This window comes from Zea mays, chromosome 3 (assembly GCF_902167145.1).
Source record: "Zea mays cultivar B73 chromosome 3, Zm-B73-REFERENCE-NAM-5.0, whole genome shotgun sequence".
Lineage (NCBI taxonomy): Eukaryota > Viridiplantae > Streptophyta > Magnoliopsida > Poales > Poaceae > Zea > Zea mays.
Genome location: NC_050098.1, coordinates 203,930,510 through 203,946,860, shown reverse-complemented (window position 1 = coordinate 203,946,860; position 16,351 = coordinate 203,930,510). Strand labels below are relative to the sequence as shown.

The window sequence follows — 16,351 nt, the reverse complement described above, 5'->3', positions numbered from 1 at the left end:
GAGCCCAAGTCCGAGCCCTAGGTCGGGCGGAGCGGAGTTCGTCGTCTTCTGGGGCTGAGTCCGAGCCCTGGGTCGGGCGGAGCGTAGTTCATCGTCTTCTGGGGCTGAGCCCAAGTCCGAGCCCTGGGTCGGGCGGAGTGGAGCTTCCTATGGTGCCTGAGGTCGGGCCTGACTGCCTGTCAGCCTCACTCTGTCGAGCGGCACAGTAGTCGGAGCGGCGCAGGCGGCGCTGTCCTTCTGTCAGGCCGGTTAGTGGAGCGGCGAAGTGACTGCGGTCACTTCGGCTCTGTCGACTGGAGGACGCGTGTCAGGATAAAGGTGTCAGGCCACCTTTGCATTAAATGCTCCTGCGATCCGGTCGGTTGGCGATTTGGTCAGGGTTGCTTCTTGGCGAAGACAGGGCCTCGGGCGAGCCGGAAGTATGTTCGTCGCTGGAGGAGGCCTCGGGCGAGACGGAGATCCTCCGGGGTCGGCTGCCCTTGTCCGAGGCTAGGCTCGGGCGAGGCGTGATCGAGTCCCTCGAATGGACCGATCCCTGACTTAATCGCACCCATCAGGCCTTTGCAGCTTTATGCTGATGGGGGTTACCAGCTGAGAATTAGGAGACTTGAGGGTACCCCTAATTATGGTCCCCGACAATATGCAACCACAAACTCCAGTTCTCATGCAACAAACAACCAGCGAACTTCGCAATACTCAAATACAAGTTCTTTTACAACTCTCCAACGAGGCAACGACACATAAGTCGACTTATTTCACAATACTCACATGTTCAGCTCGAGTCATAGTGATAATACTTAGGCATGCTGGAAGTATCGTGATATTGTTCCAATCCAACTTTTTTTCTGATAAGCAAATCTTAGGAACACATACAGAAGAACTGGAGCTAAGGGTTCCAGATTGAGTCTTGTCCAGACGGATACTTATTAGAAGATCTTAAGCTACTTGATCCACGGAATCCATCTTGGACAGGAAATGAAACCGAAATTGACCACTAAATTCCTAAACTTGACTTGAGCTACGGGTTTCATCTTCATATATAGCATATAACATCTTCACATATAGCATATAACATTAAACAAGACTAATATACCTAAATTGACCACTAAATACTCAATTGTGGCATTAAATCTGGTTTCCTGGTCCAAAAAAATGGTTTACCAGCGGTTTTCAGTTTTTATGATTTTTTCAATTTTTTGAATTTGGAACGGATTTGAAAAAAACCCGGTGGTTAACTGAAACCGCACCCCCTGCGATTTCGGTAAACCGGTCGGTTTACCGCTAGTTTTTACCGGTTTTGTAAATCTTGATGCCTATGTTTCAACCAACATGCACCTGCCACATCTCTGTTGCGACGCATGCTGCCAGCATGCACCGGTACCATCCCCTGTAGCTTCTCGCCCCATATCATGGCGCAGAGCTCCATCGTATAGCCACCGTCGCAGTCCAGCGGACCAGGTATCTCGGTGCCATAGACTATGGCGCCTGTTGGCGCCATCTGGGCGCGTCAATCACTAGGGATGTACCATATGGCGTTACCCTCTGCGGCGACGCGAACGGTCCGCAGCTCTGGGCCGGACGGTCCGTGACCTGGGTGCAAGAGCGGCGCTTCCCCTACGTCACACCGTACGGTCCGCGCATAGGGCCGGATAGTCAGTGATGGTGCAGTGTCGTCTTCCTTCTCGCTGGAATCTAGATCTCTTCCACTGGGAAGAGATCTTAGGGCATTCTGGGTCGACATGTTACCCGGAGCGTCCCCAGATGACGTGGAGTCGACTAGGAATTAAGAGATCAATTCGAGGAAGAGGCTTTGAGTAGATAACTAGATCTTGCCCCCGAGAGGGTAAGATTCTAGGGTCGTCTTGAGGTCGGCAGGCCACTTAAGACGGATCTAGACGACGTATAGTCGAATAGAGGTGGAGGTGGATATGCGAAAAGTTATAACTAGACTATGCTACATCTAATCCTAAGGCAGTGATGATAAAGAAAGTAATTGATTATATTGGAATGTGTTCGGGGTTCTCAATCGGCCGTATCCTTTCATATATATAGGGGGAGGTTTGGAACCATTTCTAGACGATAGCTAACAAACTTCATGTGATTAGATGGATAACCACACATGAGATAAGAATAATCGTCCTAGTTAATCTGATCGCGGGAGCGCGAACCATCCGGGCCTTAGGGCCGGACCGTCCGTCACTTTTGGTGTTCAACAGCGCCGAACAATGTTATCTCTGCGTCATGACCTATTGTGCCGAACAAAAGGTCCATAAAGGACATTAATGATATGTTTGGTTTGAGATCAAAGTATGATGAGACAAGGGCGACACAGTCTCCTCGATTTTTTGGGACCACACCATCAAAAAATTGCTCCGGTGTTCACCTGCCCTCGTGTGACTTTCATCCAAACACTATAGAAAATATGACATTCCTTTCATCACTTTTTTGTACGTTCAACCAAATACACCCTAAGTCGTAGGAGGTTAGATGTGTGTGTTTTTTTTAAAAAAGGAGTAAATTGCAAAAAAAAAATCGGTCTAATTGTCTATCTGGAGCCCGAGTCTGGACCGAATTCCTCATTCCCCACCTCAGCCCACCAAATGAGGTAGGGTTTCCGATTGCTTCCGCGGTTCAATCACCGCCTACGTAGAACCCCTCCGCTCCTTCCAGCTCGCTCTCTACCTGCACCAGCCTCGCCCGCCCTTCGCTCGCCGCCGCCATGGGGAGGGGAAAGTTCAAGGGAAAGCCCACCGGCCGCCGCAACTTCTCCACACCGGAGGAGATCGGTAACGACGCGCCCGCCCGCCCCATCCTCCCCCTTTGGTCCCATTTATAGGTCGAATTCGATTTCATATCTGGAGCGTGCCACGGTGAGCCTAGGCGACTGCTTGATCTGATGATTTCGATGTGAGCTAGTTCTGGACCGGATTTGCGTGATCGAGCAGAACTCAAACCATTTAGTAGCTTGTCGCGAGTTGTCACTTAAGTTCCTGGTTTTAAGTCTGTGCTGCGAGGTTTCCATGGGTTCGTTCGATGCTTGGAGGAACGATGATTTGTTCATCTAGTTGTTCGATTTAGAGGCTCAATGATTCACCTATTTGCACGTACCGTTTGGTTTGGGTACATAATTGTGCTTCAAAGGTTTAGTTGCTTTTATTCTTCCTGCAACGATGCACTGAGACAACTTGATGCTACTCTGCTCTTGGTTCAGATTTAGCTTTATTTCTCCTTCACTGTCAGAGATCTTCACGGAAAAGGGTTTTTGTGAAGTTTAAACGCAGTGATAAATCAATTAGCACACTGTATTTGGCCTTAGATAAAGCTCTTTAGAGGCTGGATACAGGAAATAAATGCTACACTTAGCCTTCTTTTTTCTTTAATTTCTACCTGGGGTATATATGTCTACTTCCTGTGGTTGTCCTGCTAAGAGTATTTTTGGCTTGTTTCTGATAACTTCTTTATCCTCTAAATAATTGCAGCTGCTGGTACTTCAGGTCGCCCTCGCACCTTTAAGAAGGTCTGTAATATCCATTCAATTAGTTTCATCCACATGATGAGTGCTACTTTTATTCCCCGTGACCCTTTGCCCTCCTATGATTCAAAATTGATTTCTTCATCACTTGCTTTGGATAATATTAAATACAGCCAACAGCTTTCTCCAATTCATATTCATACTGCCCCAAGGAAGATCACTTTCTAGAATGACTACATCGATTCAATAATTTTATGGAGTAATTATGTTTGGCGTCACCCGTGGAAGATTTGTGCTACGCCCTTATGTCAACTAAATTTCCAATTTAGTTTGGCAATCATTTTGTTCCTAAAGCGTTAGCCATGCTTTGTTGTTGACCTTTTTTATAACTCTAATGATGCTAGCACAATTTAGCTATTTCTTTTGCTCAATATAATTCATGCGATGCATACAGTAAAAAACATGATCAAATTTGATTCCATTAATCAACGTCATTGTAAAAATCTCATCAGCTAGGTATACTTACTAATAAAGACCTCATCTATTTGGACATTACCTAGCTGCAAATTTGATTGTGGCTTATATGCTCTTGCTGTGTTTGTTTTGAAAAATTAAATAGAAGGAGGAAGAGGAAGAGGAGGAAGAAGAAAGAGAAGAGTCAGAGGAGGAAGAATCTGAAGACGAGTCTGATGACAAACCTGTAAGGACTTGCCAATGCAGCTAGCTTATACCCATGTGCATGCTTCATTCATAATGATTTGATATGCTACCTTTATATTCCCAGAAACATAAAGGTACTGAGGGTATTATTCAGATTGAAAATCCGAACTTAGTAAAAGTGAAGAATATAAAGGCCAAGGAAGTTGATGTAAGTTGCTGACTACTGGTAACATCTTTGTTTTTTTCCTAATCTTAATATCACCATGATTTTAGGAGGCCACGATGCCTCGCAGTTGCCCATTTCTTCCTTCTGTATGATGTTGTCATAGCCATAGTAGTATACAAATGCATTGTCATTGTTTTTAATCTTCTATGTTTACAGTTAGGTGCCCGTGCATTGCAACGACATACAAAATATTTGACAAAATGTTAGTATCCTTATTTTTGTTTGTCTTCGTGTTTAATGGTACATCCTGAGAAGCATGAAAAGAAGGGGAAAGAGAGTGAAATAGAATACTGCTTTCGACTCCCAACATATTTTTTGCTATGCTCCTTCTAGAACAAGTTGTTTTACTTACACCACAACATTTTAGGTTTAAGGCACTTTTTTGTGACTCCATCCTAAAAGCTCTTCTCCACTGGAGTAATATTACAGGATCTAACAGGCACATATAAATGGTGTCCTTAAAAACATGTCATAGATTATCAAACCAGGCACAGATAAATGTGTCATTACAAAAAGAAGCTTGCATCTGTTGACAGCTTGCTTGACAAAAAGAAGCTGTGGTTGCAGACCAAACCGATTCTCTAAATGAGCATTAAGAAATTTGTTTTTACAAGAGAGCGAGTAGTCAGTCTGTCCCCGTCCACTGATGTCAGCCTCTGCAGGCAAGGTCAAGTACACGTGCATTTCAAATCTGAGAGCAGTTGCATGGGCTGTAACCACATGCATGGGATCTGTCCTCCATGTCATAATCACATGACTCACAATTAGCTTGTATAGATGAGTGTCGAAATCATCTGTAAGCACATTGCAACTCTATCTGCACTCCTGACCGTAAGAGCCCCGTTTTTTTCTTCATAACACCACACAAAGCAGACATGTCGTCTTTTTTCACCATGAAGCTTGATCTTCAAATTTTCAGCAACGTCACAGGGATAGAAAAAAATCCTCATTGCAGTTTAATCCCAAAAGTTAGATTAAGAATCAATTAACTGATGCACCCATCGAAGACGACAAACATGGGTGCTACCTATTGGTCTCAGGTTGTGTCCCTGAGGAATCCGGTCTCCATATCCTTGTACTCTGCCATCACCAATCCTGTACATGTTATGGATTCTTTTATGGATTCTTTTCTTGTGCATGTGATTGATAGGCACAAGAGAGGTTACACATATAGGGTAGGAACCCTCGGGGGCCAAGGCACCTAGGGCCGGTGCCCCATGACAGCTAAGGTAACCAGTCCTACTAGGGAAACCTCAATCACATGCAGGTGAGAGGAATCAAACCTAATAAGGGAACAAGAGATATAATAATCAGCCTATTATAGGAGAGATTCTCTGTCTAACATGAACATCAAGTTGCTTTAATGTTCATCCAATAGAAACTATTAATGACAGATTGATCCTAATGGTAGCTGCCTTGATCACAGGAGCGCCATTAGTGGAGGAGAGAGGAGTGCCAGCGACTAGGGATAGAAGGGAGGAGAGGAGGGGGAGTGTAGACCATGGGGGCTTGGCCGCCGCCATCGGCCGCCAATTTCTAGCGGCGGTGGCTAGGGGAGCAGAGGGGAAGGAGACTGGCTAGATAACATGTTGGAGAAATAAAACCCTAATTGGTAGATAACTTGCAGTATTACACATATGCAAGGTTTTCAAGTCGACAAGGTACCGACTTGATGACTAGTTGATAATTCAGTCGACTAGTCGTCGACTTGCCAATATAGTGGCTGTTTTGCCTATATAATGGTTTCATATAGACAATATAGCATTTATATATGAATAAAGAGCATGTTTTACCTCATTTGAAGCCTGAAATTGAACAAAACTGAAATAAACAGCAAGTCTTACCTCATTTGAAGCCTCAAACTGAACCAAATCAGCCACATAAGTGATAAGTCATAAACTCATAAGTCATAACAGCCATATAGTTCAAATTGGAAAATAAATAGCAAGAAAATATAGTTCAAACTTGAAAGGAAATAAGCTCCATAAGATAGCTAAGCTGCTGCTGCAGCTAGATAGATACTCGATAGTAGATACCCTAAATATCTCCCAATTCAAGATCATCCATTGCATGTTCTGCCAAATCAAGAAAATATGTTGTGTAATGGGTCTTTGGGCTGTTTGGGCTGAACTGGGGCACAAGTCAGCTGACTTGCCAGACCAAGTCGGCGACTAGTCGACTGAGAATTTCCAGTCGTTGACAAGTCGCCCGACTTGCCAGAAAAGTCGAGCCGGCTCCCCAAGTTGAGCTCCCAGGACCGACTGGACGACTAGTCGCCGACTAGTCGACGACTTGAAAACAGGGCACATATGTACATATATTCTACCCCTAATGGACTAGGCTCTAGGCCCATAACACAAACGTACAAGTAGTCTAACATTGAGAAGGATCAACTTTGGTGCATTGCTGGCGCCAAGGGGCTAGCGTAGCCTGATTGGAGGTAGCAGGTTTGATTAGCTGTTAGATCGACTTGTGTTTTTTTGAAGAAACAAGCATGATTGTAGCTCTGTAATCTGTGCATCTGTGTGTGTGGGTATATTGCATGTTTTTGTGTGCCTTGTATTTTTATATTCAAGGAAAAAAATGCACCTCAACACGTCTTCGTCCACGTATTAGAAATTCCATTATTTATTTTTCGCAGTACTCCGTGGAGACATCTCCATTCTGTATCCCATGCATATCCATATTGAATTCATATCTGGTACATGATACGAGGGTGCCTTATGTATCCATGTAACTTAGGCTATTTGTTGTTGTTAGCACTTTTGCTGCATTACTTGATGTTAGAGTAACTATGTATTCCTTGTAATGGGGTCTTGTGTAATGGGCTTAGGCCCAACAACTCTAATATATACATCACCCAACCCAAGTTAGGGTTAAGGTTTACAACCTTCAAAATGGTATCAAAGCTAGGTTTAGCCCCCCTCTATCCCTCCTACGATCACCTTCGTGTATTTTGGTGTGCCTCCTATCCTAATCTTTCTGCCATTGCCCCTCATAAGCTTGCGCCCCGTTCCACTCGTTGCATCTTCCTTGGGTACTCCTCTGATCACAAGGGGTACCGGTGCCTAGACCTCTCCACTCACCGAGTTCTTGTCTCCCGTCATGTCGTCTTCGACGAGTCTGACTTCCCTTTCTTCGTATCCTCTTCCGCTGCCTCCTCTGAGTAGGACACCCTCCTCGAGTGCGGATTCTATTGCTCTTTCTGTCGTGCCACACGTGGCCTCGACCCCTCTCGCGCTGCCACGTGTGGCCCCGGCATCCCCCGCGCTTCCACGCGCAGCCCCTCCGCCCTTCGTCGACACGACTTCATCGCGCTTTGCGGACCCTGTTCACGTCTACCAGCGATGTGGCCGGGCTGCTGCCCTAGCTCCCTCTCGCACGGAGCCGCAGGTGTATCACCTCGTTGCCCTTTGTTGGGACCCCGGGCATGTCCACCGTCACGCATCGGGCCGCTGGTGTCCTCTGGCCTGCCGATCGACTAGTCCTCTTGGCGTCCAACTCTTCTACGCTCTCCCTCGAGCCATCATATGCTTGTGGTGCGCTCGTCGAACCCAACTGGCGCCACACCATGGAGGATTACGAGGCCCTGCTGGCGAACCGTACCTGGGACCTGGTGCCACGCCCCTTGATGCCAATGTGGTCACCGGGAAATGGATCTTCAAGCACAAGATGAAGGCGAACGGCCCTCTGGATCGATACAAGGCTCGTTGGGTCCTATGGGGTTTCACCCAACGTCCCGAGGTGGACTATGACGAGACTTTCAGCCCCGTGGTGAAGCCTGGCACCATCCGGACTGTTCTGACTGGCTCTCTCACGACCTGGCTGGTGCATCAGCTCGATGTCAAGAATGCCTTCCTCCATGGTACTCTGAGAGAGACTGTGTACTGCTCCCAGCCGGTGGGCTTTGGTGGACCCGGCTCACTCCGACATGGTTTGCAAACTCAACCGGTCTCTCTACAGTCTCAAGTAGGCTCCCCGCGCCTGGTACAGTCGCTTCGTCACCTTCTTGCTCTCACAGGCCTTTGTCGAGGCCATGGTTTAAAAGTCGTCGCCTAGGCGTCGCCTAGGCGACGCCTAGGCGTCCAGGCGGGGAAATCTTCTAGGCGTCGGCGCCGCCCAGAGGAAACCGTGTATGGCGTCCGCCTTGGCGAGGTAGGCGTCCGCCTTGGCGTCGTAGGCGTCTGGGCGACGCCTTTTCCTCCCTGGGCGACGCCTTATCTCGTTTTGGGCTTTAGGGTTTTGGCGGCTAGGCGCGCGTTTTGTTTTGGGCCTGTTCCACTGTGCGCGCGCGGCAAAAATACATTGTGCGTGCGCGGCGCCGCGGCTGCTCCTTCGCGCGCAAATCTCTCTGCGCTCTCTCCCTGCTGCTCCTCTCTCCCTGCGCGCGGCGGCTGCTCCTCTCTCCCTGCGCGCGGCGGCTGCTCTGCGCGCGGCGGCTGCTGCGTTCTCCCTGCGCGCGCGCGGCTGCTGCGTGCTCCTAGCGCGCGGCTCCCTGCTACCAGCGCGCGGCTGCTGCTCTCTGCGCGTGGTCTTGCGGCTCCCTGCTCCTTGCCGCAGTGCTAGCTGCTGCTGCTGGTAAGTCCTAGTGTCCTACTCCCTGCTTACTCCTCCCCTCCTCAAAATGATGTTTCTCATCCCCTCCTCCCCTGCTTCCCCTGGTTTCAGACTGCGCAACGAGTAGGTTTCTGTCAAGTGTCAAGACTGCAGCGACTAGCGACAAGCCGACAACATAATGTCTTCTCGAAATGAAGCTCCATCTTCTGTGGCTGGTGAGTACGATCCGAAGAGCGATCCTACCCGGAAGCCACGGAAGTCTACTGATCCAGGGTGGAAGTATGGATTTTGGCCAGATCTTCAAAATAAAGATAAGGTGGAATGCACCCTATGTGGCCAGGTTGTTAGTGGAGGGATAAAGAGGTTAAAGCAACATTTGGCAGGGGCATATGGAGATGCAAAGTTATGTCCCAAGGCTACCAGTGGAATAAGGAAGGAGATGACAAGTTATTTGGAGGCAAACAAGAGAAAAAGACCAATGTTTCTAGATGAAGATGAAGAAGATGATGAAGTGGTGGAGGTGGCAGCAGCAGATGGGACGAATGATACATCTGCTGTGGAGTCTCAAGCATCCAAGGTGCAGCCTAGTTCTGGTACAGCAGCCAAAAAAAGACAATCGACCTTGCAATTTAAGGCAAACAGTAAAGCACAGCAAAAGACAGCCAAGTCCGTAGTTGAGATGTTGCGGAAAACACCAGAGGAGGTGGTGGATGAGAGACTTTCAGGCTCTTATCAGCCCACAATCTTGGCTAGTGCAAAAAGCAAGGAGGACAAACACTATGTGGACATGCAGTGGGCTTTGTTCTTCTATGAGTGCGGTGTACCTTTCAATGCCGCAGCAGCTAGGCAGTTTCAGATTGCAATTGAGGCCACAGCACAGTTTGGTTCAGGGTATAAGCCCCCAACACCTTACCAACTAGGCGAGCCATTGCTACAAGAGGCTGTGAAGACAACAAATACAATGAGGGAGGAACATGAGCGTGCATGGAAACACTATGGTTGCACACTCATGTCTGATGGATGGTCTGATAGGAGGGGACGCCATCTCATTAACTTCTTAGTGAACAGCCCAGAGGGCACTTATTTTTTAGAGTCCGTTGATGCATCTAGTGAAGTACATGATGCATACATGCTTGCTGATTTGCTTGAGAAAAAAGTTGATGAGATTGGGAGAGACAAGGTTGTACAAGTTGTTACTGATAATGGTGCCAATTACAAAGCTGCAGGCAAGCTTCTAATGGAGAGGATTCCTACTTTATTTTGGAGTCCATGTGCTGCACATTGCTTGGACCTAATGTTGGAGGACATAGGAAACTTGAAGGAATTCAAGAAACCAATTGCACGTGCAAGGCGTGTGACAACTTTCATATACCGACACGGGAGAATTCTTGCTGCCATGAGAGAGAAAACTGGTGGGGCTGATCTTGTGAGGCCTGCAGCCACTCGTTTTGCTACTTCCTTTCTCACATTGAAGAGCTTGTACAAGCACAAGGATGCTTTGAAGGCTTTATTTGCAAGCACAGCTTGGACTGATAACAGATTGTCAAAGACTAGTGCTGGATTGGATGTGTATAACATTGTCTTCTCCACACAGTTTTGGAATTCAGTAGAAGATTGCCTTAGAGCTTCGGGGCCACTACTTATTGTACTTAGGGTGGTAGATGGAGATGAGAGGCCAGCTATGCCAGAGGTCCAAGCATTGATGAAATGTGCAAAGGAAAAGATCAATCAAAGCTTTGCTGTCCAAAGCAAGAAGACTTTACTCAAGAAAATCATAACTATAATTGAACGGCGTTGGGAGAAACAAATGGATCACCCATTGTATGGGGCTGCAATGTATTTGAACCCAGGAAAGTTGCATCCTCTCATAAGAAATGATGATGATGCTACTGTTGGTCAGCTAAGAGGTTGCTTTCTTGATGTGCTTGCAAGAATGGTAGATGATGAGGAAACTAGAGACAAGATCAATTCTCAAGCAATGGATTACGAGTTTCTTAGAGGAGCAGCTTTTTCAAATAAGATGGCCAAAGATAACCTACAAACTATGACCCCACGTAAGTGTTTGTGGCTGTTACTAGTTTACTACTTACTAGTTGTTGCTAGTAGCTTGCTAAATTGTTGTGATGTTATTGCAGTTGAGTGGTGGCGTTCGTATGGTGGTCGTGCTATTGAGTTACAGAGATTTGCTAGACGTTTGGTGAGTCTTTGTGCGTCTTCATCAGGTTGTGAACGCAATTGGAGTACCTTTGAATTTGTAAGTTATTATGTGTGCCTCCTCAAGTCCTCATCCACCTACTTGGCTACTTTTGTATCCAATATTTCGGGATTAAATGACCAAGTGTTTTCTCTTTTCTTATTTTGTAGATCCATACAAAGAAAAGAAACCGATTGTTGCATAAGAGGTTGAATTCTATTGTCTTCATTTCCTACAACAGAAAGATGAAAGCTAGGTTCCAAAAACTACGCCAGAAGAAGGGGAAAAACTTTGATCCATTGGTTCATGAGGACTTCAACTGGGACAATGAGTGGGCTGATTCTTTGCATGTAGTCCCTGAAGGTGGGCGTGGGTGTGAGTGTGACCTTACATGGGACCTTGTGGATAATGCCATTGGAGCATCGCAAGCACTTCGTGGCCGAAACTTACCAAGAAGGGCCCATAATGTGTATTCAAGAAGAAATTCTGTTGCTGCACAAAACATGTCAGAGGCTGAAGAGGAAGATGAAGATGAAGATGAAGATGTTCCACATGACGATGCAGAAATCACAGATTGTGAAGATGAATCTAATGGTGGCAATGCTGGTGAAGAAGGGGAGGCACCCAATATCCCAGGAGAGTTTGATGATGATTTTTGAGCGACGAGAGACAGGGAGAGTAGCTATTGCTAGATTGCATTAGCAATTTAGCATATTTGCTGCATTACTAACTGCAGCTAGTTACTATTAATTATGCCATTACAAACTATCTATGTGGCTATTTCAGATTTGGACATTTGGTATTGTGTTGTTTTAAATTTTGTGACTTGTTGTTGTTCCTTTAGAAACTACTTTGTGGCTATTTCATATCCATTATTATGCTATTGTGAATTTGTGATGATTTCTAGTTTATGAGCTGTAACAGCTGTTTGGTTGCTTGGTATTTTGTAACAGCTCACAGCTGTTTGTAACATCTACTAAGGCGTCGCCTAGGCGCCCGCCTAAGTCGCCTAGGCGGTCAGGCGGTGGCTGGGCGCCTAGTTCCGCCTAGCCGCCTTTTAAACCATGGTCGAGGCCAAGGCGGACACCTTGTGCGTCTTCCGCCCTGGCGTGGACACGACATACCTCCTCTACGTCAACGGCATCGTCCTCACAACCTCCTCCCCCGACCTCCTGCGGCGCATCATCTCATCTCTCCAGCAGGAGTTCACCATGAAGACCTGGGTGAGTTGCACCACTTCCTGGGGATCACCGTCGACCGCAGCCCCTAGGGCCTGTTCCTCCACCAGCGCCAGTACACTGTCGACATCCTCGAGCGCGCTGGCATGGCTGACTGTAAGCCCTGCTCGACTCCGCTGGACACTCATGGCAAGGTCCGCCGACGCCAGCCCTCCGATGGTTGATCCGACCAGCTATCAGAGTCTTGCCGGGGCTCTGCAATACCTCGTCTTCACCCGCCCTGACATCACCTATGCCGTCTAGCAGGTGTGCTTTCATATGCACGCTCCGCGGGAGCCACATCTCACCGCCATGAAGCGGATCCTTAGGTACCTCCAAGGCACCACCGACTTCGGCCTTCTTCGCCGATCTGCAACCACCAATGTCGCCGTCTACAACAACGCTGATTGGGGTGGTTGTCCCGACACCCGTTGGTCCACTTTCAGTTTCGCCGTTTTCCTTGGAGACAATATCATCTCCTAGTCTTCGAAGTGGCAGTCCGTCGTCTCCGGCTCCAGCGCCGAGGCCGAGTACCGCGCCGTGGCCAATGGCGTCGCTGAGGCGGTGTGGCTTCGTTAGCTGCTCCAGGAGCTGCACAGTCCGCTGACGCGGAGCACCCTTGTCTATTGTGACAACGTCAGCGCCATGTACCTCTCCACCAACCTCGTCTAGCATCAGCGCACGAAGCATGTCGAGCTCGACCTCCACTTTGTTCGCGAGCGGGTTGCACTCGGAGATGTGTAGGTTCTTCATGTCCCGACCACTTCTCAGTTCGCCGACATTTTCACCAAGGGCTTCCCTACGTTGGTGTTTGAGGACTTTCGGTCCAGTCTCAACATGTCCCGTGGCTAGAGTTTCGACTGCGGGGGGTGTTAAAGTAACTGTGTATTCCTTATAATGGGGTCTTGTGTAATGGGCTTAGGCCCAGCAACTCTAATACAAATATATCACCCAAACCGAGTTAGGGTTAGGGTTTACAGCCATACTTGATCATATTTTATTAGACGAAACATCTTTTACCATATGCCCAGCTAACTAAGCATTCATTTTACAGCTTGGAAAGACAACTGAACTCTCAAGGCGTGAAAGGTGCACTTCCTTATTTGAGCTAAAAAATGTGCCATTGTCTTATGTTTTGACCGATAATAATTTTGAGCTTTGATATTTGCAGTTCATTTTCCCTGTTATACCTATTTCTTCTTAATATCATTTGGCATGAGGAAAACTGCTAACTGAAGCCTGCGAGCAGCACAAAATAAAATATGCAATGGATCACAGAAAAATGTTACAGGATAGCCTTTTGCTTTTGTGCCAAATTGCCACGCACTTGCAAATGATGTTACATGCTTATGAATTGCAAGAGATCACCTAAGTTGTCTTATTATGTTTCATATCACTACCTAGGCATTTGTCTGTCATGGCATAAACATATTCTTGAATCTTGATGTTAATGTTTCGACCTATTACTGAAAAGGGGCCATTGATGGGTGGTCGGGAGGAGCTTATTACTACCTTTGAACTTTTCTTATCGACTCCATTTGCATGTTATAATGTTCGTTCTGTAGGGAGGAGCTTGAGAAACAAAAAGCTCATGAACGTTATATGAAACTTCAGGAGCAAGGAAAAACAGAACAAGCACGGAAAGATTTGGGTGAGAACTCTGTTACACTTTCTGATACTCCACTGTATTTCTAGAATGCACAAGACCACTTTCTGACACAACCTGCTTCTGGAAGTATCATCGCAGTTTCCAGTTTGTTTTGTAAAAACATACATTACACTGCAGGAGGTGGCTAGTTGGCAGTTACAGGGTACTAGTAACAAACTAACAATAATTTGAATCACCAACATCCATCTGAAGCTAGCCATGACTAATGTTAAACTTTTGATGATGTCTAATGTGTGCAACACATACCGGTAAAATGATCAGTGCTAAATTGCTAATGAAATAGACAATCTCACAATGATATTACCTTCGTATTTTTAAGCACAGCCTATTAGATCTTACTTCTATTCAAGTTTAAAGCATTCAGTCTACATTATAAATTTGTTATGTTTCGGTAATGGTTTTATGGTTATATGCATACTTCCTTGCTGCATTCACTGCTGAATTTCCACTGAAATTTAACTTATGAATTAAAGTATTTTCCACTTAGATGTTCTGCAATTGTGGAATATGATGGTTACCTTTTCATGCCCCAACCAATTTTGAAGCTAAGATGCACACTTGCCATTTAATGTTTGTTCTGCTACTTCAAGCACAGCTCTTGGGAGAGTTCATTGCTGATATAATAAATTGTCTAAATGCGTGCAGTCTCATCATATGTTGTTCTCAGTTTGTGTCAGTATTGAAACACTGCTCCTAAACTTCAAACAGTCATAAACCATGTAATTTTCTGGATGCAGAACGTCTTGCTTTAATAAGACAGCAAAGGGCTGATGCTGCAAAGAAACGCGATGAGGAGAAAGCTGGTACATCCCTTTCTTTATCTTGCTTTATGCACTTACTTTTGTTATTTGTTGGAGTTGGTCAGAAATATATCATGTTTCTATTCGACCTCGTACTTAAGTTCTATGTGGGTATTTATGTTTATTTTTTCTAAAACCATGTGGCAACTTTGTTTCGCATATTTATATTTCTTGAGCTCAACAAAACTAGTCGGCATAACAAACAGAGATTCAATTGTTTGTTGACTGTTGAACACTGAATTTTATTTTGTTTATCGCAGCCAAGGAGCAGAGGAAGTCGGAAGCACGGAAGTAACTGCAATATCATGGACGATGAGACCACGAAAGCATGATCTGCGTTAGTTGGATATTTATTTCTAATGCATCAGTTATCTTGTTATAAACCTGGTCCCTATTCTGTATCCCCATAAAATATGCATTGACAAAATTAGTAACAGTCTTGTGGGCGTGTCTTCCTGTAAACTTGAGCTTGACAAAATTAGAAAGTAGTATTAAGGTCAGCTTATGCGAAACTGGCTCTTTTGTCTGCTGTCCGGTTGATGCTGGTGAAATTGATGGGTATTATTGGGACTTCCGCAGCGAAGCAAGAATCAACGGATAGTCATGATTCAAGACTATCGGTTGAGTCAAGACTATCCGTTGAGTCAAGAGTTGTGCTCACGGTTAACAGTTAAAAATAATTGCGGACAGTGGTGAGCGTGTTACACCCAGATTTAAGGATAAGATCAAGTCTCGTATATACAATTACTCGTTATATCATATCTTTATTATTTTATTATAATTTTGTAAAAAATAACTAAATAAATTATACCATATAACAATAATGATATTCCACAACTATAGTTAACCGGTAGACGATCGTCTAAACCTCTTCAAATTTATCTTACTAGGTATAAGGTTTATCCAGAAATATAGGTTTCAAACTTATCTTACTAGGTATAAGGTTTATCCAGAAATATAGGTGAGACTTTTTTCTCTCTCTCGAAAGAGCGTAGGAGAACTGCGCACCCATATATTAAAGTAGAGGAAAAAATAAGGGTCATAAAGACCTAGGTACAAAGCACTCTTTATGGAGGCCAGAAACAGGCATACACAAAGCTATCCATAAAATTGGACAAAACATTACAACCCTAGGAGCTAGGTAGTTTGGCCGGCCAAAAAGGAAAGCCCCTTGGCCCCAGCTAGCCGTCACATCTCCTGTTCATCACCAGCAGCCTGAAGAAGGAAGGAGATAGAGGGGGTCCTTCCATCAAACACCACCTTGTTCCTATGATTCCAGATCATCCAGGCCTCTAAAGCAATAAGGGAGTCCAGTCCTTTCTTTCTCATGTTGAGGACTTGAGCCGAGGAATTCTCCCACCAACCAAGGAAGGAAGGCTCCGCTTGCTGAGGGGATAAGCTGTGTAACCCAAACTTTCTCAAAAGCCTATACCAGAAAACTCTTGAAAACACACATGAAACCAGCAGGTGATCAATGCTTTCAGGTTCTTGATCACAAAGAGGGCACCTAGCCGGATGGTTCATGCCTCTTTTCTGCAGCCTATCAGCAGTCTAAC

At 45.8% G+C, this 16,351-nt stretch overlaps 1 protein-coding gene across 4 annotated transcripts; it reads left to right on the top strand.

Moving 5' to 3' along the window:
- The first annotated feature begins 2,593 nt into the window (after positions 1 to 2,593).
- LOC100282957 (heat- and acid-stable phosphoprotein) lies at positions 2,594 to 15,369 on the top strand. Of its 4 annotated transcripts, NM_001155862.1 has the most exons (8): positions 2,594 to 2,786; positions 3,480 to 3,517; positions 4,092 to 4,172; positions 4,257 to 4,340; positions 13,381 to 13,415; positions 13,892 to 13,977; positions 14,733 to 14,798; positions 15,056 to 15,369. In NM_001155862.1, exons 1-8 carry the CDS (start codon positions 2,720 to 2,722, stop codon positions 15,088 to 15,090), a joined length of 492 nt encoding a protein of 163 aa, NP_001149334.1. In that variant the 5' UTR covers positions 2,594 to 2,719; the 3' UTR covers positions 15,091 to 15,369. The 4 variants fall into 4 exon arrangements, 1 of the variants encoding a protein (NP_001149334.1); XR_002267853.2 differs by lacking the exons at positions 2,594 to 2,786; positions 3,480 to 3,517; positions 4,092 to 4,172; positions 4,257 to 4,340 and adding exons at positions 5,428 to 8,936; positions 9,027 to 10,969; positions 11,051 to 11,169 and having other exon boundaries at positions 11,280 to 13,415; positions 15,056 to 15,317; XR_002267852.2 differs by lacking the exons at positions 2,594 to 2,786; positions 3,480 to 3,517; positions 4,092 to 4,172; positions 4,257 to 4,340 and adding exons at positions 7,463 to 8,936; positions 9,027 to 11,169 and having other exon boundaries at positions 11,280 to 13,415; positions 15,056 to 15,317.
- Positions 15,370 to 16,351: the final 982 nt, after the last annotated feature.